The 27,750-nt window shown below is 47.9% G+C and overlaps 1 protein-coding gene across 7 annotated transcripts; it reads left to right on the top strand.

The window, feature by feature from the left end:
* Positions 1-19: 19 nt before the first annotated feature.
* On the top strand, positions 20-24,800 carry URB2 (URB2 ribosome biogenesis homolog). 7 transcript variants are annotated; one of them, XM_015246223.3, is made up of 11 exons: positions 20-229; positions 558-663; positions 2,023-2,161; positions 3,584-3,760; positions 5,525-8,834; positions 11,161-11,321; positions 13,324-13,434; positions 14,980-15,222; positions 17,807-17,894; positions 20,769-20,908; positions 24,326-24,800. In XM_015246223.3, the coding sequence occupies exons 3-11, from the start codon at positions 2,036-2,038 to the stop codon at positions 24,521-24,523; spliced, it is 4,554 nt and encodes a 1,517-aa protein (XP_015101709.2). In that variant the 5' UTR covers positions 20-229; positions 558-663; positions 2,023-2,035; the 3' UTR covers positions 24,524-24,800. The 7 variants fall into 7 exon arrangements, with proteins under 7 accessions (XP_015101709.2, XP_015101708.2, XP_072827075.1 ...); XM_015246222.3 differs by having other exon boundaries at positions 493-663; XM_072970974.1 differs by having other exon boundaries at positions 20-257.
* Positions 24,801-27,750: the final 2,950 nt, after the last annotated feature.

The following is a 27,750-nucleotide window of genomic DNA, read 5'->3' as shown; positions in this document are numbered from 1 at the left end:
CCGGCGTCGGGCGGAAGGAGCGCGGGGCCGGCCCCACGTGGTGGGCGCCCGCGAGTCGGTCCCGCCGCCGCCGCCGCCGCCGCCGCCGTCGTCCTTCCACCCCCGCGTGGTTCCCATCGGGGGCTGGCCTCCCGGAGAGCTCCTCACCTGGGGACTGCCCTCCGTCCCCGCCCGCCGCCCCTACCGGGCGGGGCCTGACGTGAGCGTCTTACCTGGGGACGGACTGCAGGTGAGCCCCAACCCAAGAAGACCCAGAGGTGAGCTCCTTACCTGGGGCCGACGCCGAGGTGAGCGCCCTCCCGGGCCGGGCCTCCGCACCTGCCCGCGGTCCCTACCTCCTTCCCTGGGGACAGCCCTCCTTCCCCGCCCGCGACCCCTAGCCAGAGTCGCCCGCGAGGTGAGCTCCTTACCTGGGGACGGTTTTCCGTCCCGGGCCTGGCCTTTCCCCGGTCAGCAAGCGCTGGACAAGAGCCCACTGGGTTCGCCCCTTAGGTGGTCTCTCGCATCGCTCCTGGCTGCTCCTGTTTCTTGCTACCTGGTGTCCTGCTGCTCCGCAGGGCTGTGCCTAAGCGGTCTTCGCCTGAGTACTGACGGGCTTTGCTGTCCACACCGAGCTTTTGACACCACCTGTCAAAGATCGCTGCGGGGCGCCGAGAGCGGAAGGTGGGTAGACTCCCGGAGAGTGTCTCGGGCGTCTTTGTAGCCAGTTCTGCAAACATTTTTTAAGTACTTTGTAGCTGTCGCGATGGCTGTCTTAGACATTAAGTAAGTAGCTGTTGAATGGATATTGGACGTTTGACAAAATAGGAAGACTGACAGCACGCCACTGTTCTGTTCTCTGTAGAGTGAAGAATACCGTGCTGAGTAAGTGTCCTCATACGGTGTTCGCTCATTCCCTGTAAATATATACCTGTTGGGAATTAGTTCTGAAGGTAGGACTTCAGGCCCCTTAGATTTAAAAAATCCGGTGATCCTTCTCAGTATAGCAAATTCTTTTGGTTTACCAGTATTTAAATTAGAATCATAGAACTGAGATTCTTTCCTTCCCTTCCCTCCCCTCCCTTCCCCTCCCCCTTGGTCCTATTTTGTTGTTGTTTATGATAATTTCAATATTAAGTATCATGACAAACTTTCTCCTTTGAGGAACTGACTGACTTACTTTTATATAATGAAAATGACTTAATACATTTCCCCTTTTCGCTATGACTTTTAGGAAACTCGAAGTTACCTTTACCTAAGTTAGTTACCTATAAAGCTTTTTATGTAAAGCTACATATAATCTTCAGTTTTATAGGATTATAGGTGGTTGCTGTGTTTGTGTTCCTTCTGTATTCATGATTTTATGATACTGTGTTTTTTTTTCTAGTGTTAATTGTGTAACTGTATTTTGCAGAGTCTTTAGAAGCAGTGTGTGTTTGTAAATTTATACATAAATGGATAAATCTGTAGTGGGGAAGTTACTGTTGCAGCTGAAATAACAGTTTTTTATTGGGACTGGGTTTATACAATATTTCTTTTGTACTTTGGAGGAGTATTAGTATTGCCAAACACTGCTTATTTATCTCTTTAAACTATTTAATAGAGCTAATACACACTACATAGTATATATATTTCAGAGCAGTTGTGCCAAAACTTACCTTTTTCCATCTAGAACCACGTGTAAATGAATCTTTTCACAAGTAATTTGAACACTTAGGGTTTTGTCCCATTAAATTCCTGTGCACTGACCTCTGAGGATGTGATGTTTGATCACAGCAGGAATACTTGTGCGTGTGTGTGTGTGTGTGTGTGTGTGTGTGTGTAATCCATCTTCTGCCTGCTTTTGTCTGAGTATCCCCCAGAAAAGTCATGGACTTGAGCATCTTATGTATAGACTTTGCCCAACAGTGTTTTAATTCATTAAAAAAAATTTTTTTAAAGAACTATGTGTTATGTAGGCAGTAAGATACATGATGTTCATTTTCTGATGCCTCTTAAGTTTGACCTTAATATAAATACTTTTTCCGTTGCTTTAAATGGTAGATAAAGTGCAACAATGGCTGCTGTTTATTCTGGCATTTCCCTGAAGCTTAAAAGCAAGACAACTTCCTGGGAAGATAAACTAAAACTAGCTCACTTTGCTTGGATTTCCCACCAGTGTGTTCTTCCAAATAAAGAACAAGTAAGTTTAATGTACAAGTTACATTTTTACAACTTAACTAATTATCACGTATGTAAGTTGCATATTGACATTGAGTTAAACTTTAAAAGATTAGGGGAAAAGTTGGGGAAAGAAACATAATCGGAAAGTTAAAAGCAGTGTCAGTGAGAAAAAGTCAGTAAGCCCGTATTTCATTAAAGAAGTTTTTCTGTTACCAAACCTCAGTTAGCATTTCTTTTGTTTGGGAATATCTCTTATATTCCAACTGAAGTTTGTGCATCAGTGAACAAATTAGGACTTAGGTTACAGAAGTTAGGTTCTGAGTCTGCTGGTATCTTCACTGGTTGCAGAGCAAAGTGCCGCTCTGTAGGCAATTGCTTGTTGGTGCTTTGTTACACGTCTTTGCAATTTGGAGAGTTGAAGGTTGGAAAGTAGAGAAGCTTTAGCATTTGTGGTAGGCTGAGGGGAAATAGATTAGAAATCAACAGATTAGAAACAGATTAGGAACCAAGGAATGCATTGCTGTTGTTAAGATTTCTTAAGCTTATTTGAGTAAAAATTAGTGTTAAATACAATGGAGACAACCAGGATGATGAGCTCACGAGACTGGGTTAACATACACTCGTATGCTGGTATTAAGACAGCACAGAACGTGCCAAAGGTGGCTTATGTCGTTAACATGAGGAGCTACCACGTGTGGAGCACCGTCATACCTAGTAGTTCCTAAACCTGGCTACACCTGAGATTCCTTTTGGCCGCTTGACAGTCACCTGGTGGTCCTGGTAGGTACTATCCTTATCCCGGGAGAATGTTTTCCTTTTAGCATTTGTCACTGTTCATGCTCTTATCGACAGTTTTGGTATTGTGAGCTGAGGCCACACCTCCTTTCCTCCTGTTTACTAATAAGGAAACATGTCACAGTGATGGAAACTATATATGGCCAGCCCTCCTTCTAACACAGCACTTGTGAGTTATCTCACCGAAGTCTGTCTCTGACTTCTGAATGCGGTTAATAGACTTACAGATGAAGCTGCAGGTCACACGGGAAGCCAGGACACTAACCCTGGTCTTCTGACTCTGCATTTTTGCCTTTGTGTGTGATTCATTTCATAGCAGTGCTGAGCAATTACTGTTGTGCTTTTAACTTTTAAAATTTAGTGTAACTTCAGAGAAGCTAGTAGAAGGAACTCTCCCACTGGAAACTTCTTATTGCCTCCAGGTGATGACAAAATTAGTTTTTTTAATTGATTCTTTACTAATAAATATTTTAAGATACCAAAACATTTATGCATTATAATATTCCCCAAGGTAAATTTTAAAGAAGAGTTTTCCCCCTGGCAAGTGTCTTTGGTTACGCACGGGATGTCTCTATAAATGTCCAGTGTCGTTTTTTCTTGGTAAAGAAGTTCATTTATTTTTGAAGTATCTTTCTTCCAAATTCAGGTATTACTTGATTGGGCCAGACAGTCACTGGTTGCGTTTTATAAGAAAAAACTTGAACTGAAGGAAGATGTTGTTGAAAGGCTTTGGCTCTATATAGATAACATTCTACATAGCAGAAAATTGCAGAGTCTTCTCAAGAATGGAAAGACAATTAACCTTCAGATTTCCCTCATCAAGGTAATTAACAGTTTCCTGTGTTATCCTGCACGTGTTACCAACATCTTTGCTGATTTCCTGTTAATGCTGGAGGCTCCTTTGTTTTGGGTTTAATTATATGAAGGTGCAGGAAATGTCAAGGTAGGCGAGAAGAAAGAAATAATATTATTAGAGTAATAATAATGACTGATACGTATTAAACACATATTGTATGCTCTACATTTTGCTAAGCACTTCATATTATTTAATAATCAAGAAAAGTGTAGAATGTTTTCATAAACTGGTTGTTAATTACCTTTTCAATTGGAAAAGGTAGCCAGCAAATGATGCTACTTGATGATGTTTTATCCTCCACCTTTCTGTTAGACTGAAGAGAGATCAAAGGCCAAAATCTAGATGAGAATTTCCTCAGAGGTTTTTAACTTGAAGTGATTCTGAAGTCTCAGATCAGAATCATGAGCTTCATCATCATTACTGATATTTTGAAATACTGTGCGAATAGCCAGTGACAATAAAAAGCACTAATAATGAGCACTCAGTGTGGGCCAGGCTCAGAGAGGCAAAGTAACTTGCTGAAAGTCACACAGCTGGTAGGTGACAGAGCTGGGATTTGAACCTCCATCTGTCTGGTCACAAAACCTGTGCTCTTCACCCCCTCAGCACCTTGCCCACGTAGGTGTGCAGGTCTGCAGAGAAAACCAGTAGAGCCTGCTAACAAAAGAATGAAATAGTTGAGCTGCCTGATGGCTCACAGGCTTCAGTGGTTTTTGAAATTACGTTCTAAATTGTGTAACTTTTAAAAATAATGGGCCAGCGATCACCACAGTGGGTTATTCTGGATGGTCCTTTGGCAGTGTGGGGAGAAAACCTTACAACATCTCTATATGTTGAAAGAAAAGTCTCTTTAGTTTTTATACATGCATTATAATTATATATTATATGTATTAGTATTATAGTACATGTATACGATTTATAACCTTATTAGGTATAACTGTGGAAAAGTTTTTACAGGTGAGTTGTGTAATCAGAAGAATTTGGAGATCACTGGAGCAGGGTACATTAAGACATTTTTGTTTCAGCTTTTCCACAGCCAGCTGTTACTTGAACAGAGATAAACACATCTGTGTCATTGGGCTACTGATAACTTAGCAGTTAGAATAAATTTGATTCTCGGATGCTCTAAGGCTGGGAGCAAGTCACTTGGCTGATGAGTGAATTTGGGAATCTGCCTGGCCCTCATGATGTCTGGTGTTTGTGAATTTCAGCGTTTTGGAAGCAGTAGACCGTGGGTTTGCTGTATAAGTGTTAACTGGCAACATTTGCTTTCCTTTCTTAAGAATGCCTTTTGCTTTGTTTTTTTAAATAGAAATAGTATAACTGATCATAAAAAAATATATTTTGGACCACAGGATCATAACCCAAGGCCACTTGTCCATGTACCTGTAGCATCTAAGTTGAATTGCAGGTTTAGGATCTAAGAAAAAGTGAAATCTTTGGAGATTAAGCCTTGTAAAACTCAGCTCTCTAAAGAGGGACCGGACTTACAAAGGTACTGATCCTTTTCCCCAATTTATATTGGTAGGAGATGGGTGTGTGAAGGAATTGACAGGTACTCCGCCTGCCTTTGGTGTGCAGATGTCAAGTTCATTTAGATGTGATGATCTGGGCATTTCTTTCTCATTAAGATGAGGGCAAGGAGTGAGTTCATTGATTCGGTTGTATTTTTTTGTGTGTACGTGTGGGTTTAGGGTCTGTGATGAGTTTTCTTTCTTTCTTTACACCCAGATCATAAATGAGATAATAGCCGAGTTCTCTCTTTCGGGATCCCAGAGGAACATCAGTGCTGTGCTGAGCTGCTGCCAGGGTGTGCTCTCGACGCCCACCCTTGCTGCCATCTACACAGCCAGACAGGAGCTGACAGTTGACCTGCTGGGCCAGCTGTGCTGGTCGGCCTGCCGGCAGCCCGAAGGAGCTGCGACACCCCAGTTATTTGACGTCATTCACCTGGCCCTCGGCCGTTACCTCTCGATTCAGCAGCAGCAGGTCAACCCAAAACGTGCCTTTGGGGAGGTGACCGGGCACCTGCTCCAGCCCTGCCTGGTCCTGAGACACTTGCTCTCAGGGGGCACGTGGACGCAGGGCCAGCTGCGGCCAGCGCTAGGCCGGGACATTCGGAGTCAGATTGAGGCCGTGCTCCGAGGCGGTGCTTTTCCGCCCGACCTGCTCTCTTCCTACAAAGAGGAGCTCTTGGACCAGCAGCAGGGTGACACGAAGATGGGGGCCATGAAGAATCTTCTAGCTCCCTTGGGCACTGTGGTTGCCAAGCTGGTTGATGCTGGCTACTGTGAGGCCTCCCTTCACGCGGCTGTTGTAGCCAGCTCCGTGGCCTTGCTGTATAAGCTCTTCATAGACTCTTACTTCAAGGAGGGGAACCAGCTTCTCTGCTTCAAGGTGCTCCCCCGGCTGTTTGGCTGCCTAAGGATTTCACGCCTGCCGGAGGAGCAGATAAAAGCCCTGTCCACATCCGACTGGACCACAGAACTCCTGGCCCTGGAACAGCTGCTCAACTCCGTGGCTAGTAATAACATCTACAACATTGCCACCGACAGGATCCGGCACGGAGAGGCTCAGTTCCACTTTTACCGCCGTTTGGCCGAGCTGCTGATAAACCACGCGCAAGCGCCTGTGCCGGCCTGGTTCCGCTGCCTCAAAGTTTTGATGTCTCTGAATCATTTGATTTTGGAGCCGGACCTGGACGACCTGTTGGCTTCAGCCTGGATTGATGCAGAAGTAACAGAGTCTCGGACGAAAAAAGCCCAGGAGGCGCTTATTCACACGCTCTTCCAGACGTACGCCAAACTCCGACAGGTGCCTCGGCTGTTTGAGGAGGTGCTGAGGGTGATCTGTCGTCCGGCTGCCGAGGCGCTGAGACAGCCCGTGCTGGCCGCGGGCCCTTCGGCCGTGCTCCGCGAGTGCCTCCTGGAGCTGCCCCCGACCCAGATCTTGGACGCCTGGGCCCTTGTGCTGGAGAAGTTCCAGTCTCTGGTCTTGCCTCATCTGCGGGGCGACGGGGACATGGCACTCAAGTCGCTGTCCCTGAGCTCACTGCTGCACTGCATCATGTTCCACATGCGGAGCCTGGACAGCGGCACGCCTCTGCCCGTGGTTAGGCGGATGCAGCGCACCATGGACGAGATGCTGCGGGACCTTGTGAAGCCCCTGCTGGACCTCCTCCAGGACCCCCAGTGCCCAGCGCCTGAGCTGTGGCGACAGAAGGTCAGCGACGCGGCGCTCCTGCTTTCCCACACCTGGGCGCAGGTGGACACCATGCTGGCTCTGACCTGCAGCCAGTATCGCTCTGGGGCTGCGGCTGCCCTGGAGCCCCCGTGCCTCCCCCCGCTGCTCCCAGGTGTGGAAGCCCAGCACTGGAAGCAGATACAGGAGTTTACAGCTCAGTTCGACTCCCTCGGCAGGTTTTGCTTAGAGCAGCTCTACCTGCAGAAAATGAAAAGGACTTTAATGCAAACGAATTTCGAATCTGAAGAAGCCCTCGATGCTCTGAGGCACGATGCTGCCTACATCCTGGGCTCAGGGAGAGCCAGCCTGGCTCAGAGGATGACCGCTTCCTGGGACGGCCAGGTCGGGACAGTGAGTGCCCTCACGTACCCCGTTGCCCACTGGCACTTGATTGTGTCCAACCTGGCAATTCTAATGTCCTATCTTAGTCCCGATGACATGAGGTACCTGGCCAGCATCCTGCTGAGAACTTTACCAGTGAGCAGAGCCCAGGAAGGCTCGGCAGAGGAAGAGCCAGACTTGACACTTGAAAAGATATCTCAGGCCGTCCTTCACAGCCCCCTCTTCCCAGAAATGCAGCCCCTTTATCGTGCATTCTTACTGAGCCTGACTGCTTCCTGTAGCAGCATTCTGCGTTCCGGTGCCCAGGGGGACCTGGCCCTTCTTAGTCAGCAGCTGCCCTGGCTTTTTGAAAAGGACCACGTGGTTGTAGCTCATTGGGAAAACAGATTTGCCAAAGTCGGGTCTGAAGGTGTAGAACCAAAAGGAGAAATTGCCCAAAACATACTATCCTTGGTCAAGGGTGGCTTCCCCATCCAGCTGAAGGGGGAGCAGTTGGAGCGCCTCCTGGGGCTCTTGGAAGTTATTTCTTCCCTGCAGCTGGACAGCCTCCTGGCTCCCTGTCACGTTCATTATTTTCTTCTGTTACTATCCGTGGCTGTCACCAAGCTGGGGAGCTCTTGCCCTTCTGCACTGACCCTCAAGATTTGGATGACTTGCTACCAGCTTCTCGGTTACCTGCAAAGAGGGAGGAGTGCCCACTCTGTGCTCAGGGTCATGTACGTTAGCGATATTTTTGAGATCACACTGACCTCCTTGTTCAAAGCCAGTGGTAGGCTTCTTACGGCCATGGATGACCCCTTGTGGTTGGAATTCCTCCATGTGGTGGGGACTTTCTTAGAACAGCTGCTGCTGCTGCTGATCCAGAGAAAGCTCAGCCTGGTGCTCAGTTTGGGGAAAATCATCACGTTCCTTTCACGGTGCAAAGTGTACACGGCAATGACTTCAGGCAAGCAGTTGGGAAATGGGAATCCTCTGGGCCAGCAGCTCCTTCTCGTGTCTCTAACCAAGTTGTGCCAAGTCCTGGGGCCTTTAGTCAAAGAGCAGAAGCAGCAGCAAGAGGCCCCGGAGGCCCTGCCCGAGCTGTTGGAGCAGGCTGTCCTCCACGCGGGGGCCGTGCTCCGGCTCTGCGTGGCCCGCGGGGCCCAGGGCCAGCGCCTCCCCTCCGCCATCATCTCGTCAGTCAGCACACTCTTGGAAGCCGACGTGGGCCTGCAGTCCAGGCCAGGCGGGACAGAGGTTTCCCAAATGATGGACAACATGCTGCACTCCCAGACTGCCCTCTACCAGACCGTTTACTCTCAGATCCTGGCAGAGCTGCCGGTTCTGGCCAGAGACACCCCGTCTTTCCAGGCAGCCGTGCGATTTTTAACTCTGTTCTTTCTGGCCCCAGACCTACACCCCGAGGAGGAGTCTGTGTTTACCTCTGTGTTCCACTCTGTGAGAAAGGTTCTTGCAGGTAAGATGGTTCCTCTTGGGCTGGTCCTGTACTGTAGAGCTTTGGGTGGAGAGGAGCCACCGGCCCCTCCGCCTGTGGGAACAGGTGTACATTTCAAAAAGTAGCGCGTGACTCCCCCCCATGAGCCCACTTCCAGTGCCGTGTCCCCTGCACGTGGAAGCAGTTCCTCTCGCGGCTGGTTCCCCGCTTCGACACCAGCAGCAGCTTTCCAGGTGTGTTGTTTCACACTTCACTTTTTTTTTTTGACTTATTTTGAAGATTGCGCTAGTTTATGGTTCTGAACCGTTCTGTTTTAGCCTTTTTGTGTCCTGGCCCCAGAGGTCAACGCGGACAGTTTGATCCTTATTCGTAGGCTCCTCTGTGTCAGATCGTCAGTGCCACCCATTTACTTAAGAAAGATACAAAATCTGCCAACTTAAAAAAAAATGCAAGTGACTTAATTTATAAGGAACCTCATAAAATTCCTGGAGGGCAGGATGTCCTCCCCTGGGTCTCAGAACAGTACTAGCCCTCGTGGGGCTGTGGGCGTGCTCAGGTAGGGAAGTGTTAACCTGGGCTTTGTAAGAGAAGGGCCGGCTGGTCCGGGAGGGCTAAGGTGAGGCTGAGTGCTGGGCCCTGAATGATGCTCTGCTGTGTTCCTTACCGTGTGGTCCTCGTCTGCCTAGATTGTGGATTGACTGGAGAGCTTTAGTCTCACATGTTCTGTCTCACACTATCAGCACCTCTCTTAGGGAGTGGTGGTCACCCTTTGAACAGCGGCTAAAATTCAGTCTTCTGTGAACACTTCTATTCTGGCATTCTAAATGAATGTCCGAAAAAAATGGCAGCCGGTGGTGAAGCGCTGGCCCCTTCATCCCTTTGTTAAACAGAATACAGTGTCCTCCTTTATCCCTGCAGCCCTTGTGAGTCGAGGTGGCCTCTGAGTCCTAACTGTGTGTCTCTGGACCTCAGGGGCGGAGCCACCGTTGGGGTCAAGGACAGCCACCCCACTGTGCCTTCAGGCCACAGGCCCCAGTGTTGCCGCTGGGTCCAGGCCTCACTCACCTGAGTGGCTGGACTCGGTCTAGAGAAGGGGCCAGAGTGGTGAGAGCTCTGGAGGAAAGGCCAGCTGAGGAGGGGCCCGAGGCGTTGGGCTGAGAGAGGGAGTGTTCAGGTGGCTACAGATAACCAGAGGGTGGCCACTTGTGTCCCCAGGGGTGATTCAGGTAGGTTTCAGCCCAGAAAAATGAGCTTTTATAAGGAATGCTTTCTGACAGTAGAACAGACCACCTCAATTCAGATACAGAAAACCGTTACTTTAAAAAAAGGTTCATATATATGTGGAACTCTCTCCTACACCGGAGATGAATGAAGTGCTGATTTTGACCTATCTAAGTAATCGGACATTCGCACACGTCACAGGATGACGAAATGCTGTGAAGTGAACCAGAACTGTGGGACTGGGCTGCGTGAGTGCAGGCAGAGCCTCCGCCGGGGCAGGTTGCTGGAGGGAGGGCAGGTGGGGTGGGGGCAGTGCCGACGCTGAGCCCTCCATGTGACGGGGTTCTGCAGGGCCGCTTCTGCCTGCTGGCCGTGGGAGTTGGTGCCATTATGCCCATTTCACAGATGAGGGACTTGAAGCTCAAAGGGGTAGTGGATCCAGGATCTCAAAGCTTGTAGAAAACTTGAACCTGGATGTTATCTCTCGAAGCCCTGGTCCTGCCCGCCCCCAGTGCTGTCTAGTAAGCAGACTGGGACGCAGGAAGGTACTCCAGCCGTGTGGGATAGTCTGGTGGCTGAAACGAGGCTGGGGTCAGATTGTAAAGGGCCTTGAATGTCCTAACTGTGGGCTCTGTTATGAAACCCTGGGGCTCTGGGGACTTCAGGAGGCTTTCCTGCATTAAGCAGAAACAGCTGGATGACTGCAACAGGCAGTCCCTGAAAGTTGGGGGTTCTTTCCATCGCATCAACGTTCCCATCTGTCTAAAAGGACCACTCTGCCCTTGGGCCCCTACTGACTTTATAAAAGAATACAAGGAAACTAGAAAGAGGTTAAAGAAAGTGCCAGTCACCTGTCTCCCGGGGTCCAGAGCTAAGCCCTGCGAAACAGCTCTGTCCTCTCAGGCTTTCCTCCGGGCTGTGCTCAGCGCACGGGTGCCGTGTGTGTGAGAGGCTGGTGTCGACGCTGTGAGTGTGCCGTCCTTTTTTTGCCTGCACCACAAGTGTCTCCACTTCCGTGAGATGCTGGCTTTTAATGGCCGTACACCATTTCACAGTGCGGCCGCTCTGGTTTGTTTCCCTGCCCCTTGCCGGTCACATCCTTCAGCAGATTTTCTTTTCCACACAGATCCTGCAGTTCCAGTCCAGGTGGTTCAGGACATGGAGCCTCACTTGGGAGCCTTGTTCACCCAAATGCTAGAGGTTGGGGCAACCGAGGACTTTAGGATGGCAATGCAGTGTATTCTCCAGGGACTCGATGTCAGCAACATGTGGAAAGCAGATCTGCAGGTGGGCTGCTCCTCCCCCTCCCGCGGCGGGCACGGAAGTGATACTGGCTTCCATGGGACAAGGGATTCGAGATGCGGTGTCAGCGCTCAGACTAAACAAACATGCAAAATCCATCCGCTAGAGACTATAGGCACAGGAGGAGTTTGGGAGGGAGCTGTGCCCTCTGGGGAAGCCCAGGGCCTCAGTGCATGGAGGCCTTGTTTTCCAAAGGGGACCTCTTTCAAATTACAACTGTGTTCTCACTGTGTGAAACAGGTAAGTGTTACGTACTCATAAAATTGACACTTTTAAGAAGTTAAGTTCGGCTCATCCACTGCTTGAGATCCTTCGCATCATACTCTTTAAGAAATTTTACTTGGCTTGGTCACAGCCTGGATCCCACTTGAGAATCTCTCAGGGAGGCAGGCTGCCCTTCGGTCCTTTGCAGCTTAGGCGGCTTGGTAGTTGCTGATGAAGCCCTGCACCTGCACTTGGCGTTGCGTCTTTTGGGGGCCACTGCGTGGAGCCAGTGTGCTGGAATCCGGTCCTCTGAGCTGCCCCGTGCACTGGCCTGGCCAGATGCTGACCCTGCTCACGCGGGAGGAGGAAGGCCGGAGAGCTCGCTGTCTGGGGCAGGGTTGCAGCCCAGGCCTTTGGATTCTGAGCTTTCTCTGCCTCACGAGTGGCTTCTTGACTTCTGGTTATAATCAGCACAGGAGCTGGGTTTTGGTTTGGGTGGGAGGAGAGCTGGAGAGGGTAAATTAGGGGCAGCAGGGAGAACTCACATCTCCTGTGTGTGAGCAGGGGGTCCGGCTCTGTGCCACCCCCACCCCTGTCTCATCACCTGTGACATATGCCCCTCTCTGGAAGTTTTCATTGTCTGCAGCGCAAATCAGGCCCCAGCTTTGAGAAGGCATCTGGCCTTCCTTTCAGCAAGCCAGGGAAAAACAAACCATCGACTTCTTTTTTCTTTTTTAATTTTTTTTGGGGGGTGTAATTAGGTTTATTTATTTAGTTTTAGAGGAGGTACTGGGGATTGAACCCAAGACCTTGTGCATGCTAAGCATGTGCTCTGCTGCTGAGCTATATCCTCTCCGCCCCTCCCCACCAAACCATCAACTTCTGTTTAAACCAGTCAGATAGAGAAGAGTCATGAGACTGAACTGAGCATTCAGTGATGGAGAGGATTTGGATAGGGCCGTGGCAGGGGCATTGGTATGGAGACAGGAAGGAGGGTGGTGAGCAATTGTGTTTGAGTGTGAGAAGGTAGATGGTGACGGGGGTGCCGGGGGGTAGAAATATCCTGCAGGTGGATGGGAGAGGGGACCGGAGCTCAGCAGGGGAGGGGGAGGGGTGTGTCTGGTCAGAGGGAGGGAGGGAGGGAGAGCGGAGGGCAGAAGGCATTTCTTGGTGGTGGGTCTGCAGGGTTGGAGGGGAAGAAGGGGCTGGGGTGGGGCTGAAATGGATGGTGTGAGGTGCCCAGTGTGGTCACCAAAGTTATTTCCTTCCTTCTCATCCTTTAAAGCCATCACCTGATCTAAGTATTTCACCTTGTCCGTGTTTCGCTCAGCCCCTCCTATATTTATTTATTTAACTGAGTTACAGTCAATTTACAATGTTGTGTCAATTTCTGGTGTACAGCACAGTTTTTCAGTCATACGTGAACATACATATTCGGCCCCTCGTTTCATCTGCAGGCACAGGTGGTTCTTGCACAGGTAGGTTACAGTGGCCCTCTTGACGAGAGGGGCTCAGTGATGAGGTCGCTGTCCCCGTGTGTGGCCTTCTGTTTCACTGTCTCGGGGAGCCGCTACGGGAAAGGCCCTTCCTTTGCCACAGTGCTGCTCGTCTTGCTCCGTTTTCCCCTGACCGCTTGGGGATGTAAAAGGCCTCACCCAGGACCTGTTCTGGCCCCGACTCGGGCTCTGCTGGATCTCAGCGCTGGTGACCGGCTCCTTCCCCGGACTGACTTCCCGAGAGGGCCGGCCCTTCCCACTGCTCAGCTCTCTCCCTTTGCCCCTAGGCTGTTCTGGCGGCGGTGACCTTGATCAAGTTGCTACTGCAGTGCCCGTTTGGTGGCGAGAAAGCGCGTTTGTTCTGGCGGGCGTGCCCGCAGATTGTCACCGCCCTGACTGTGAGTACCCCTGGGGTGCGTGTCCATCTGTCACCGCTCGTCACCCGCAGACCAGGGGCAGCGCTTTTGCTTCTGTTGAGCTCAGAGTGTGCGTTCCTGGGGCTGTGTCCTGGAGACCGCTGTAAGCGTGGCGCTTTTCTGTCTGTGTGTCCCGGCAGTGCTTCTGTCTGTCTGCACACGTGTCACCAGTAGGAGAGCTTCAGGAAGTGTTAGCCGGGGTGTAACAGGAGTGTGGTGACAGGGTTGTTTGGATTAGGTGAGACTAGAAGTTCTGGAGCTTTCTTGGTCCGCACAGAATTTTGTGGTCTATTTAGTGCATTCATTCATCTGTAGCTGTGTGTGTGTGTGTGTGTGTGTGTGCGCGCGCGCGCGTGTGTGGGTGCATGTTTAAGTTATGGTTTAGAAAAAAATGGCTTTAGAATAGGATAGTGGTGTTGCAGGTAGATTCTTGTTAATTCTACCCAAGTGTCAAATTGTGGCACCTGGTGGAGTCACATGACTTTCTGTTTCATTAGCACAAAAGCCTAGTTGTGACTGGGGCTGTCTTCTGTTGCCTTCTGCTTCCTGCCCTCTAAAGAGTCTGCAGTCAGTGCTCTTACACTTGGGCTGGAGAGAGCAGTCTTTCACCATCGTGATCAGCCCTAATTCTAGCTCGTGCTCCCCGAGAGAGTCACTTGCGTTAGCATATTCTCAGGGCAAAAGGGCCTGAAGAGTAGAATTAATGTTCTCTTCTGCTCTTCTGTCTTCTTGCTTTGTTGTTTCCCTGGGCACCTGCATTAGCGGACGAATCCCATTTGCACTTCGGTGTGTGGGAGGGGTGTGAGGGGGTAGAGGAGGGAAGGGGGCCCAGGGGGTGCCTGATCAGTGTGGGTGGGGTGCCTGTTAGGTCCACGCTGATATAAACACCAGGCTGGAGAGCACGTAGGTTCCTCGAGAGGCGATAGCACGAAGTCAGCACAGCCAGGGCACCCAGGAGGAGGTGAGCACTGGGGGAGACAGGCCCCAGGAGGTCTCCCCGCGGTGCTGTTTACAAACCGCCGTGTGTGGAGGACGGTCACAGGTGGGCTCTCCCAGGCCATTTAGGTAAGACTCCAGGCAGCCCCTCACCTTGTGTCACTTTATTCTCTAGAATAATAATTGAACGTCTTTAACTAGAGCCGAATTTTAAGAAATGTAACAAATGGAGTTTAATTACAGACGTGTAGGGCTAATGATCTTTTGAGGAAAATACTGTTACATGTGTCTGATGTGATGTTTTCTTGTTCTGAGAAATCGGATGAATCAACTCTTTTATAAGAAATTACTTCTCTTCGTGGTAGATGAGCCCCACAGAAAGTGTGGTCCAGGACGTCCAAGCCCATAGTAGGCCCCTCCAACCCGCCCCGCCTCGGGGGTTGGACACTGGTCCCCTTGTCTCTTCAGACTGCCCAGTGACCCCTCAGTTCATGCTGGAGGCTGGACATTCTTACCTCTGTCACTTCCACTTCTGTGCTGTTTCTCTGGAGAATCACCATCATTTTCTGTCCTGTGTTCCCTGCCCCATAGCTGCAGAACCGAGAGGCGTGTCAGGAGCAGCCCGTGCCCCTGGCGCTGGTTGGGCCCATCCTGGACGTCCTGGCTGCGCTGCTGCGGCAGGGGGAGGAGGCCATCAGCAACCCGCACCACGTCAGCCTGGCCTTCAGCGTCCTGCTGACGGTCCCCTTGGACCACCTGAAGCCCCCTGAGTACGGGAGCATCTTCCCCAGGGTGCACAACGTGCTCTTCTCAGTCCTGCAGTGCCACCCGAAGGTGAGGAGGGGAGCAGGGCGTGAGGCAGCCTCCTCTGTGTGGACAGGGAAAGTCAGCCTTCAGAAAAGAGCAGTGGGAGTGGGGAGGGTATAGCTCAGCGGTAGAGGGCAGTGCTTAGCATGTGCAAGGTCCTGGGTTCAACCCCTGGTACCTCCACTTAAAAAATAGGAGCAATCATAAATAAATGAACTTAATTACTGCCCAAAAAAATTTAAAAAAAAAAGAAGCAGCAGGAGAATAAAACTAATGACTCACGAAGCAGACTTTTTGCTTCCAGTGATTTCTAGAGCCAAAGTGATTCCTCAGACATGGAAATGTCTGACTGCATCAGGCTAGGTGAGTCCATCTTTGTTGGAGTTGACACTCTGAACATGCTTGTGTACTAGGTGTTCCAGGAGCCCATAAGAAATCAGTCTGCTTTCATAGAGCATATATTTATATGTCAGTTACTCGCTTAGATCTCTTCTTGGGCATATAATTCACTTGGATGTAAGGAGTGAGGCATCCTGAGCTTGCATTTTATGGGGTGCTGCTTTCCAGATTAGACCGAGACTAGGAACATGTGCCCCGTAGAAAAGATTCTGGTTCAGCCAACATTTATTGAACATTTGCCGTGTGTCCCATTTCACCCCTGCAGCAAGTCTGTGTAGTAGTTGGCAATCCCGTTTTCTTGGCAGAGAAACTGATGCTCAGAGCTGCTAAATGATTCAGCCAGTGTCAGCCAGCTGAGTCTGAATCTTAGCAACAAGACCGTGGATTTCTTTGGCCCGTGTTCTTTTCATTGTGCCACTGCTATACGTGGGATGTGTGGGAACTCAGAAATGGGATAGATACACACATTCTTAGGCACATTCAAATATTTTTAAGTGTTTTCATGTTCTAAAGATGGAGACCTGCCAGCAGTGCAGTTTTAAAAAAATTTATTCTCTGGTAAGCTAAATACTCACGACGTTGCGCCTCCAGTGCCATCCCCTCCTAACTGTCGCCTCCAGCCCTGCCCATCCTGCCAGCATCTTTGTTATGGGATCTCTGCTGATTCCGAGATTTTGACTGTAGAGTAGAAATGCAATACTAATCAATTACAACCCGAAACTGCAGATCTTGCAGAAGATGCAGGATTTCATGCGGTTGATGAAAGCAATGTTGGAAAGCTGTGTGACTCTCCTGCAAAACCAGTAACAGATGACCATGTAGCAGAATGAAACCACTGAACGAGGGGAGAGGATTGACAAGGATAGTGATGCAGCATTGCAATGAGGAGTGATGTGACTGAGAATAGCAGCTGACACGTGCTGCCTGTGGGGTGGGGCGGGGTGGGAGCAAGTGGGGCCCCACGTGTTGGGCTGTGTGCATCGTAGGTGGGAGCTGCTAAAAGCACCGGGCTGGAGTCTGCTTGAGTAAACCTGAAGGGACAAGCACAACACAAGCCCTGCCGGAGTAGCCAGTGGAGCGGTCGCAGCTGGCGCTGCTCTGAGCTCTTTACATGCTTTAACTTATTTAATCCTCAGCACAGCCTATTATCATCCTCATTTTGCAAATGAGCAAATGGGCACAGAAAGGCTGAGTGTTCGTCCAGGATCGCACATTAAGCCAGGGTGTGAACGCAGAGAGCCTGGCCCTGGGTGTGTGTGCTTTTAATCACTGGGATAGAGGATTGAGAGGGGTCCCTGGGAAATCTGATGAAGCTCTGGGATACTTTGGCCAAAATGACCTCTTTCTCAACACGTTGCTAAAGTCGATCGTTTGACACAAAGAATGTGACGTTATGCTCTCCAGAATTTGGTTCGATAAATTATACCAAAGAAAAGAATCCCCACGCTTGACCTGCTGTTGGTTCCTTCTAAGCATCAGAGCAGCGCTGTCCAGGAGCGCTCAGCGGTGGTGCGCGTGTTCTCCCTCTGCCTTGTCCAGCCCGGGAACCGCTGGCCACACGTGTCTTGACCACTTGAAATGTGGTGTAGGAATTATATGACTAGGAACTGAAATTTAATTTTCATTAATTTAAACTTCAGTAGCCACATTGGCTCGTGGCTGCTTTATTGGACGGTGCATGGCTTTGGTCGTGATCAAAGGACAGCTGAGTATAAAAGAGGCGTGTTTTATAGTTTGCATATCATTTTTTGGGATGAAGCCCCAGGCAGACCTTTTTATCACTATAAAATGTGAAGTTTTGTTTCTCATTTTAAATGGAGTTGCTTTATGTAATCTTTTTTCTAGTGCCAATTATACTTGAATACATTGGTTACTGTGCCTTTTATTATTTACTTCTACCCATTTCCAGGATGCGCTAGTAACAGCTTAGAGTAAAAGACAGATTCAGCAAATTCTAAGCTAGGATTACTTTATCAGATTCCTAACATTATGCAGCATGGAAGCCCTACCCCAGACCATTAAAACGAACGTTAAAGAGTTAAGCAGGGTGAGCAATTTCCCCAGAAGATCCTGGCAAAAAAGAATTTGCCCCAACTGTTTTGAGTGTCCTGATAGACAAGATTAAGGCGGAAATAAATGTGAGCTCCTTTAAAGTAGAACTTGAAACACACAGTTACCTAAATTTTTATTCTTTTGTCTGTTACTATTACAGGTGATGCTGAAAGCCATCCCTTCTTTCTTGAACTGTTTTAATAGACTGGTGTTTTCAGTGATACAGGAAGGACGGCAGAAAGATAAAGGTAATGCAGAGTAACGGTACCCGATACACAATTTCAAATGTGTTGATTTTTACAGATGTCTCTGGCCACATATGTTACTGAAGATAAAACCACCCCGTTGAGTTTAAGTAAGAGAAATATTCAGGTCATCAAATGAATGCTCAAAACAATTTTAAAGAAATTTCCAACTGTCACTTTTTTTTTTTTTAACTATATCCACAACACAATGCATTTGACATCTGTTAATTGCAATAGTTGTTCTCTAGAAGAAAAAATGAATCTAGATTCAGGAAACATTTGCTCTCCTATGCAGGGGATATAAGAGCGACTCGGGTCCCATTCTTGCCCTGATGGAGTCCGTGGTTAACTGGGAGATGGAAAAGGAGCGGTCAGTTGTAGCGCGCTCTCGTTTTATAAGACGGTGGAGTTCCTGCAGCGCCCCATTCCAGCCGCATGCGTCTTGCCAGGGTTGTGTTTGTTTACCCGCGAAGCAAACTGCCATATGGCAGTCATATAAGCTATGTGTGCAGCTCGTTCTCTAGCCCTGAAGTTTGCTGATTCTTGCTAAATGTCTAATTTGGGGGAGAGTCTCGTTAATTAGAAGTGTGCATATAAAGAGAGACTGTCTACACTGTGCTATTTCGAATTCGTGTAGCATGGAACATGCCACCTGATGCGTCCCGCGGGAGGGCAGGGGGTCTGGTCAGACCACAAAGGAGGGCTTAGAGCTCAGCTGCGAGGGTGTCAGGGAGGACTCCGAGACAGTGGTTCTGGACTGACTATGAATATATAAGTGGTGAGAACTCCTCCCCACTGGTGTGAATCAGGGTAACAGGTTTGGACGTGTAGATTTAAGCTACTCAACCAGGTAACTTTTGAGAAGAGAGAAAAGTTAGAGTTAACACTGGACGATAATTCCCAAATCATTCTGCCTGGTTTTGGGGTCAGCCAGTGGCACAATTCGGTCCTTGGCTTTTTCCCAGCCTGGTGCGGAGGAACACCAGGTGTCACGTGATGCTGTGAAGCGGCGGGCGGGGCCCTGGGGGCTGGGGGCTGCGATACAGGTCCCCCCACACCGGCCTTGTCAGGCGGCAGCGGCTGCCTGCAGCTCTGTGCTGAGGCCACGAGGATCGTGTCTGAACTTACAAGCCGGACCCCAGTTCTGGGTAGGCGTCTGCCTAGGCAGGAGCTGGGAGTTAGCCGCCAGGGGTCCCTGGCGCGGGCGGCAGTGCGCTGGGCGTGGTGTGTGCGTGTTGTAAACGCATCTTCTGCCGCAGGGCGCGTCCCCGCTGGCGGAGCTCAGCCACCCCGTCTGCCGAGCCTTGGTTCTCTGATGCGTTCACCGGGTAACCTAGGAGAGTTTCAATTATTTGCTCTCTTTTTGTTGGTCTCTAATGTACTCTTTCATGACCACGCGGTGAATCTGGGCTCAAGTAGCAAGCGCCGGGTGTCCATGTGTGAACCGCGTGCGCGTCCTCAGGAGCCCAAAGAGAGAGGAGACATGGTGCTGGTGAGACTGAAAGTGCCTCCCTCCAGAACGTTGCCTGTTGAAATGTCCAGCGAGTGTTAACTTACACACTTTCACAAAACAACACCGATCTAGAAAAATTTCATATATGTAACGTATTTGTGTGTGTATTCAACATCTTAAAAAAAGACACCGTACCTTCTAAAACTCAAGTTTATTGAGGCATATATGTAACAGCGTGCATCTGTTTAAAGTGTGTACTTTGATGAGTTTTGATAGGTAAATTCCACCACAGTCAAAACACAGAGCATTTGTGTTACCCTCAAAAGCTCCCCTTGTGGTCTGTTCCCCTCCCCCTGCCCCTGGCTCCAGGCACCACTGATGTGCTTTTTGTCACTGTCGGTCTGTTTACATTTTCTAGAATTTTGGAGAAAAAAAAGGGGGGTGCATAGTGCTCTGCTGATTGAAAGCCAGTGAAGTTGCTCTGCCTGAGCCCAGGTCCCTGCCTGGGCTCGGCTCTGCAGGCCTGGGGAGCGGGTGTCATGCCGGTCGTGGGAACATTCAAGGCTGTTAAAATTCTCGGGAGGAGTTTGTTAAGAAGACCTAGGTGATCCTGGCACCTCAGAGTGTGAAAAACTAGGAATCAGAAATAAATCTGAGAAGCCGGGGGGATATCCAGTAATAATTGAGTCTTACATCTATCTGTCTATTAAAGAAGAATCCTAGACAATGTTTGAAACTTAACAGGGCCAAGACATAATCAGGCCATCTTATCTCTCAAATCAGGGGGTGGGGATGGAGGGATAAATTGGGAGTTTGGGATTAGCAGATACAGACTACTGTATGTAAAATAGGTAAACAACAAGGTCCTACTGTGTAGCACAGGGAACTGTATTCAGTACCTTGTAATGGCCTATAATGAAAAAGAATATGAAAAATAATACATGTATGTGTGACTGAATCACTATGCTGTACACCAGAAATTAACACAGACTTGTGAACCGACTAGACTTTAATTAAAAAAAAACCAACAAAAAAACCCCCCAAAATCATATGTTGTCAAAAGCCATTTTTAAAGATAATTTTTCTTTTCCCCCCATTTGGAGCTTTCCTTGTACAGATCCATCTCCTTTTTAAATGTGATTGCAGTCCTAGATTTCATCCTAAAAATCTTGGTTATTCTAGTTAGATTCTTTAAAAAAAAAAACCATGGACTCTTGAGTATTTTAAGTGTTCTTCCCTTTGTAAGATGGTTAAATATTTGGACATATTGTCTCCCTCATTCTGGCTTCAAAATGAGCCAATTAAAGAGCCTGGAAAAAATGGGAGTTTTGACTACTTTGGGCCTATGTTGAAAGTACAAAATTAGAAGAGTTAAAACGTAGGAGTTTTGAACTAACGGGCTTGGAAACACTTTGCTCCTGTAGGAAGCCCAGATGACCTGCCGGTGGTCCTCGAGTGCGCCCGGCTTGTGGAAAGGATGTACAGCCACCTCGCAGCTCGGGCCGAAGAGTTCAGAGTGTTCTCCCCCTTCATGGTGGCCCAGTACGTGACGGAGGTGCAGAAGGTGGGTCGAGCTGTCTCCCCAGGGCTGCTCCGCCAGCGCAGCGGGCGGCATTCGGCGCCTGGTGGTCGTCCTCCGCTGTGGCGGGTGGGCTGTCACGCTTGTTGACACACTCCTGCAGGGTCGTCGTGGGGGCCGCGCAGTGCTGTGCAGAGGGCTGGCCGTGTTGGTTCACGAAAGACCCCCGGTCACCTGTTAGTTCTCTTCTCGCTCCAGCGCAAACCCCCGGGGCCTGTCCTGGTCTGTCTCTCAAGTAATAAGGGAGATGAAACGTTCCCCAGGTCCGAGAACAGGAGCTCTCGCAGAACCAGGCTGAATGGAGAGCGGGAAGAGGGGCCCTGGGGTCCTTCAGCAGCGGGAGTTCACGAGTCCCTGATGCGTGTGACTCAGCTCCTCTGGCTCGAAATAGATGACACAGGGGGAGATACCAGTAGATGCGTTCACCTGGATTAAATACTCCTATCCAGATTAATTTGACTTCTGGACTCAATATTCTGGATAATTAATTCATTGTTCAACAGTGATCTCACTTTGGAAGGTCAGTGTGCAATTTTCAAAATTCCCCAAGACGCTGTGTGACCTGTAGAGTAAGTTCATTACAAGACTTGATGTCTCATTTGTTTAAATTGAGTGTCAGAGGCTTAAAGTACAGTGTGTTCGCGTGTACATCTGTCTACTTGGGCAGGTATCCATATACATTTATATCATTTATCTTGCCCTCAGCAGAATGCCCCCCGCCCCTTGTCAATCTCTTAAGAATTCTGGTGAGCCGCTGGCAAACGTGTTATGTTAGAGGTGTTGGTGTTTCTCAAGCCTGAGAGTTTCCATTGGTCTGAACGGGCTTCCTCGGAAAGCCTGCTGTGGCCTCAGCTTCCATCCTGAGCCCGTTTCGGGGTGAATCTACGATGGCTCCCTTGGCCAGTGGAGATGCCCGTCACATGGTGGGCAGCTGGCCAGGGTGCTGGTGTATGTTGGGTCCTCCCAAGGCACCGAGTGTGAGAGCTGGGGCGGCAGGCGAGGGCCCCTTCAGATCATCCTTTGAATGAGAGGTGGGCTTGGTTTCCTTGCAGCTGTTTAGCATTTTGATAGAACCCTGATATTTCTCAAGCACTCAAGTCATTAACACGTAGGCTTGCGCTGGAGCGAGAAGTGGCGTTATTTTCTGTTTCACTGAAGAGCAAAATGAGACGCAGCAATATCACTTCACTGAGGGCCAAGAGGGGAGGCCTTGATCTGAACCCTGAAGTCACTGATTAATATTCTGAGATTTACTTTGTGAAAAGTCTCAGGTTTTTCCAGCCTCATTATGCATGTCTGATTTATGCTTATCAGGTATCTTTTCATTTTAATCTTGAAAGCCAAAGGCCTTGGGAATTCTCTCAGGCTGTTGCCTCCCAGAATCCATTGGCAGGGCCGTCTGTGTTTTATCTTTAACTTGTTTTTAAAATCAGTAATGAAGAAACTATTCCATATGCATCAGAGGTCTACTGAGAGAGCCATAGATCTTCCTAGACCAGGAAGACATTTTTAAGTTTAATTAAATGCAGGAGAGCAAGTACCGCTTTGCATTCCCCTCGTGTGTCAGTGGCAGGCGGCCTTGGTGAAGGTCTGGTGGTGGTGAGGGCGGGTGGCGGTGGGGCCGCATCAGGCAGGGGAAGCTGCGGCTCCTGCAGACCTTGCAGTAAGGTGTCACCCTGGAGACGTGTCAGGGAAATTGCGGTCACTTTAATCTTCTCTTTTTCCCAGAAATTTGTAACTGTCCCTCTATATCGATGGCTTAGAGTAAACAGTTTGTACGACTCATCTTGTTTAAGGTCCTGTTAAGTTACTCAGTGATGTTTCCACTTGTTGGCCACTAAGTGATCTTAGTGTTGTAGAAATAGACTTTTTTTTTTCTTGTTTTCTAAATAAGTGGTCTGTAACATACAGATGCGAAGTGGCTATGTTGTCCTAAAAGTCCTGGCCTTTCTGTTACCCACCAGAGCACCGTGCTCTGGGCTGTGCCTTCACTAAGGGGACCAGCTGAAGGGATTGTGACGTCTGGACTCAGATTGCCCAGTTCAGGTCTCACTTCTGCCACTGGGGAAATTAATTCGCCTCTTTTTGCCTTTGGAAGTGGAATTATTTGCTTAGTGTGATGATTCAGTGAATGAAGGAGCAGTCAATTTACAACATCCTCGCCCAGCTAGTAAGATTAAGGACTTCTTCTGTTTTCTGTTTCATTTTATGTTTTCTTTCTGTCCCTAATAACTCAATGTGGAGTCACAGACAGGCCATCTGTCTTTGGCCCTTGAGCACTCTTGTCTATAAAACAATCAAATTTAACCAAGATGATGATCTGTCAAAAAAGTTTCGAGCTATTCTGTGAAAATAATTGTGACTTTGAAGAGTAGCATCATCTTAGTGGCAGAAACAAATTGCTTCTTTAGGAATATGCCCCTCAGTGGTTGCCTCGGTGAATCACACCTTCTCCTGGTTAAAATGTGTGCCCGTTAGAAGCTGTGTTTGCAGAGAGGCGAGAACTCTCAGGTCAGCTGGACGTTAATGAAGAACCAGCCACATCCCAGGCCTGTTAGCTGGACCCTTCCTGCTGCTTTCTGGTTTCACCTGCCACAGTGCAAGACTCTGCTTAGTTCGGCTGAAGCTTGCACAGCCCTGGCCAGTGCGAGTAGAGCCTGCTCTCTCGGCCTTTTTGTTCAGATACTAGTCTGAATCTCTGATCTGAAAGTTCATGCCCAGTAGCTGATACTGCCAAACTGGAGCTGGAATGCCCACTCCTCCTGCTGTGCCCGGATTTTGGTTAACCCAGATTTTCAGGAAGGAGTGCATCTTTGGGCACAGGGACCAACTCGTCCATCCTGGGGCACTTAGGAATTTAGGGCCCTTTGTGCTATTGTTGACGGAAATACAAATATCTATTAAGTGATAATTATAAATCATATCTGATGCTGGGTGCTGATGGCTGCCCACCTGCCCTTCTCTGGAGAGAGGTGGGCTGGTCTTGGAACGTACATTGCCACCATTATCCCAATTAATGCAGCTTCCAACGTGATTGGCCATGTGGAGGAAATCTGATGCAATGTTCAGGTGGCTCTTATTATAAGATTTTTAAACTTAAAGATTCAGGTTTTTAAATGCCCCCAGTAAACAGGTAGGCATCATTTACTGAATAGCAAAGCTACTCCTGAGATTTTGTGATGTTTCACTCTAAGTTTTTATTGGCTTGAGTTGGCCTCCATTTCCCCAAATATAAACTTTCAAGATATGAATATTCAATTATTTAAGTTATGTGCAAAATGATATTTTAAAAGCAATATGTTTTCTTAAGTTGGTGGCGGGGGTTGAAATTCCTTGTCAGGCCATCGAGGGCTTGGTGTCTGCCTGTTGGCTCTTACAGAGCTGTCTGTCCCCCTTGGCCAGGTCACCTTGTACCCGGCGGTGAAGGGCCTCCTGCAGGAGGGCATTTACCTCATCCTGGACCTCTGCATTGAGCCAGACATCCAATTCCTGCGGGTCTCGCTGCAACCAGGAGTGAAGGATGTCTTTAAGGAGCTGTACGGTGACTACGTGAAGTACCACAAGGCGAAACACGAAGGCGAGAAAAGATACACCGTCTGACTCACCGTCACAGAAGTGCTGCTTTGGTACCGCAGAGCAGCTGTGGCCCTGGGTCTGAAAGAGTCGGAGAATGAAAGACTTCATCAGATGCTTTAGTTCACAGCGTCGAAATTGGTGGAAAATCCTTTTGGGATTATATAATATACATTGTATTTTACAGTTATGTTTTTCACACTGAATATTTTTTAAGGTATCTTTTTATGCAGTAAGTGTTGCAACAGAATCCTGAAAACAGATCCTGGAAGGAGGTGAATGCAATAAAAACTTGCTGAATGTCTCCTGTGGCCATTCCAGATGTGGTTCTTGTCTCGGTCCAGTGGTTTGGTGTCCCCTCTACCCACTAGGAACTATGCAGAACCTGGGTTTGGGGATTTTTTTTTTTAACTCCAGGTACATGGCTAAGTAATTAAGTCCAATTTAAATATCTTTGCCTTTTACATTCTTCAAGAAACATGGGAAATGCCCTTGACATGCCAGTTTACTGCCTTTCCTCTGAGTGTACCTCCTGATGGGACTGGGCAAAGCCGGGACTCGGTGTTGGCCAAGGTGCCTGCTCCGGGCGGGGGTGGTGCCCTGTCATGCGGGGTGCTGCTCTGCGGGAAGGTGCCTGGCTCGGGACGCCGGATCCTGCCTGCGCTTCTGGCTTCAGCTCTCAGAAGTTCCCTTGGGAATTTTGTTTTACTCTTCAGTCTAAGAAATACTCTTAATTATATTTTTCATATTAACTAAGCAATATATTTCATTGTAGCAAGCTCAGAAAATAAAAATAAAAGGGAAAAAAATGGAAACACTCCCAGGCTGTTACCCAGACAGCCACTGTCATCTTGGAGTCCCTTGTTTCTCTCCCTTTGCAGATAGATAGATAGATAGATGGGTATATTTAAGTAAATGTATAGTTACCAAATTGGATTATAAGTACATTTTTGTTTGTTTGTTTACCCAAACTTTTTTTCCTGTGAAATATTTCAATAATATATTGGGGTTTATACAGACATACTTTTTAATGACTGCATAGTAGTTCACTGAGTAGATGCAGCTTTTTTTTTTTCTTTAACATTTTTATTAAAGTATGGCTGATTTACAATGTGTTAATTTCAGGTGTACAGCAAGTAACTCAGTTATATATATATATGTATTTTTCAGATTCTTTTCCATTATAAGTTATTTCCAGATATTGAATATAGTTTCCTGTGCTCTATAGTAGGTCCTTGTTATTTACTTATTTTATATATAGTAGTGCATATCTGTTAATCTCAAATTCCTAATTTATCCCTCCCTTAACCCCTTGCCCCTGTGGTAACTGTAGTTTGTTTTCTATGTCTATTTTTGGTTTGTAAATAAAATTTATATCATTTTTTTTTAGATTCCATGTATAAGTGATATTATGGTATTTGTCTTTGTCTGACTTACCTCACTTAATATGATAATCTCTAGATTCATCTATGTTGTTGTAAATGGCATTATTTCATTGTTTTGTATGGCTGAGTAGTATTCCATTGTGTATTGCATATACACAATGGAATACATCTTTATCCAGTCACCTGTTGATGGACATTTAGGCTGTTTCCATGTCTTGGCTGTTGTAAATAGTGCTGCTATGAATATTGGGGTGCATGTGTCTTTTTGAATTAGCGTTTCCTCCGGGTACATGCCCAGGAGTGGGATTGCTGGATCACAGGGTAAGTCTATTTTTAGTTTAAGGAAACTCCATACTGTTCACCATAGCGGCTGCACCAATTTACATTCCTGCCAACAGTGTTAGGAGGGTTCCTTTTTCTCTACATCCTCTCCAGCATTGATTATTGATACAGCTATTTTATGTAATGAATTCCCCATGGTAGATATCAGATTCTTTCCAAATTTCCTTTGACGGATGATGCTTGCAGCCAACTCTTTCCTTCTATCTTTAATTATTTTTATAAGGTAAATTTCTATAAGTTGTGTTATTTGTCAAAAAATCCTATCGATTTTTAAGGATTTATATAAATATTGCCAAATTGCCCTCCAGAAAGTATATAATTTATTTTCCTTCTAGTGAATCGACTTAAATATTATTGATCTTTGTTTTATGCTTCCTTTGATAGAGAAGTGTTATTTTGTTTTGAATTTCTCTAATTACTAGGCGATTTTCTATATTTTGTATTTCCAAATTTATTTCTTACATGAATTATGTTTATGCAATTATATTTATGTGCCAGTAGCCTGTTTCTCAGGATATTTTCCTTTTTTCTTACTCATTGTCTCTATGGAATGTGCGTTGAAATTCTCCTGATACCCTTTTTACAGTTGGTCAAAATACAGACTTAATCATTTGAGGGATCATCCCTAAGCGAAAGGTGTTTTTTTTTTCCCCTATTTTTTAAAAAATTAATTTTATTTTTTGCCCTTAACAGAGGCACTGGGGATTGAGCCCAGGGCCTTGTGTATGCCAAGCACATGCTCTACCACTGAGCTGTACTAGTCACCCCCATTTTTACCTTATTTTTTAAACAAGTGTGATTGGAGCAGACAAAATAAAGTGTGGGTTGTTTTCTTTTGTTTGCTACCTAAGAGAACTATCCTATTTTTTCCTGCTTCAGATTTGATTGTGTTTCTTGCACTGGCTTGACTGAGTCTGGGAGGTGGTTCTGCTTTGCATACTCCATGTTTATCCGTTTCCTTCCCTCTGTCTAGGCGTTTTGAGTGTAGAGGCTTCCTAAGACTCTGAAATGATTCAGGTGGCCTGACTTAATGCTCCGCATTGACCAAATTCTGTCCCGGTGCCCAGTTCCCTGCAGCATCTTCTAGGAGAGGTTGAGAATGTCAGTTCTTGTTCACACCTGGAGACGGGGTGCTGGAGGAAGCAGGTGACGTTTCAAGGATGCAGGCTGTAAACAAAGCTGGACTTAAAACCATGTTCTTGGCTTTACCCTTTTGGTCAGGTGTCCTGACAGGAGGGTCACTGATCACGGAGGCCCTCACGGAGTTGTACTTATTTTTTTCTCTGCTAGGAGTTCAGGAGGGCTGGAAGGTAGGGGTTCTCGGAGTTGCCTGCTTTCGGAGTGTTCGCAGAGCGCAGACCTGGAGCAGTTCCTCGGCCTTCCTGACGGGGGCACTGCAGGGCCGCAGCTCCCGGCGGTGCGCTGCTCTGAGGCGGTCAGTGACGTCTGCTTAGGAAGAAGGCTGCGGACTCTGCGCAGGCAGATGTGGCCTCCCCGGTTCCCGCTCCTGGTTTCCTCGGTCATCTC

The sequence above is a fragment of the Vicugna pacos genome, chromosome 11, assembly GCF_048564905.1.
Source record: "Vicugna pacos chromosome 11, VicPac4, whole genome shotgun sequence".
In the NCBI taxonomy this organism is placed as follows: Eukaryota; Metazoa; Chordata; class Mammalia; order Artiodactyla; family Camelidae; genus Vicugna; species Vicugna pacos.
Note: the sequence above shows the minus strand (reverse complement) of the source record. Positions and strands in the feature narration are given on the sequence as shown.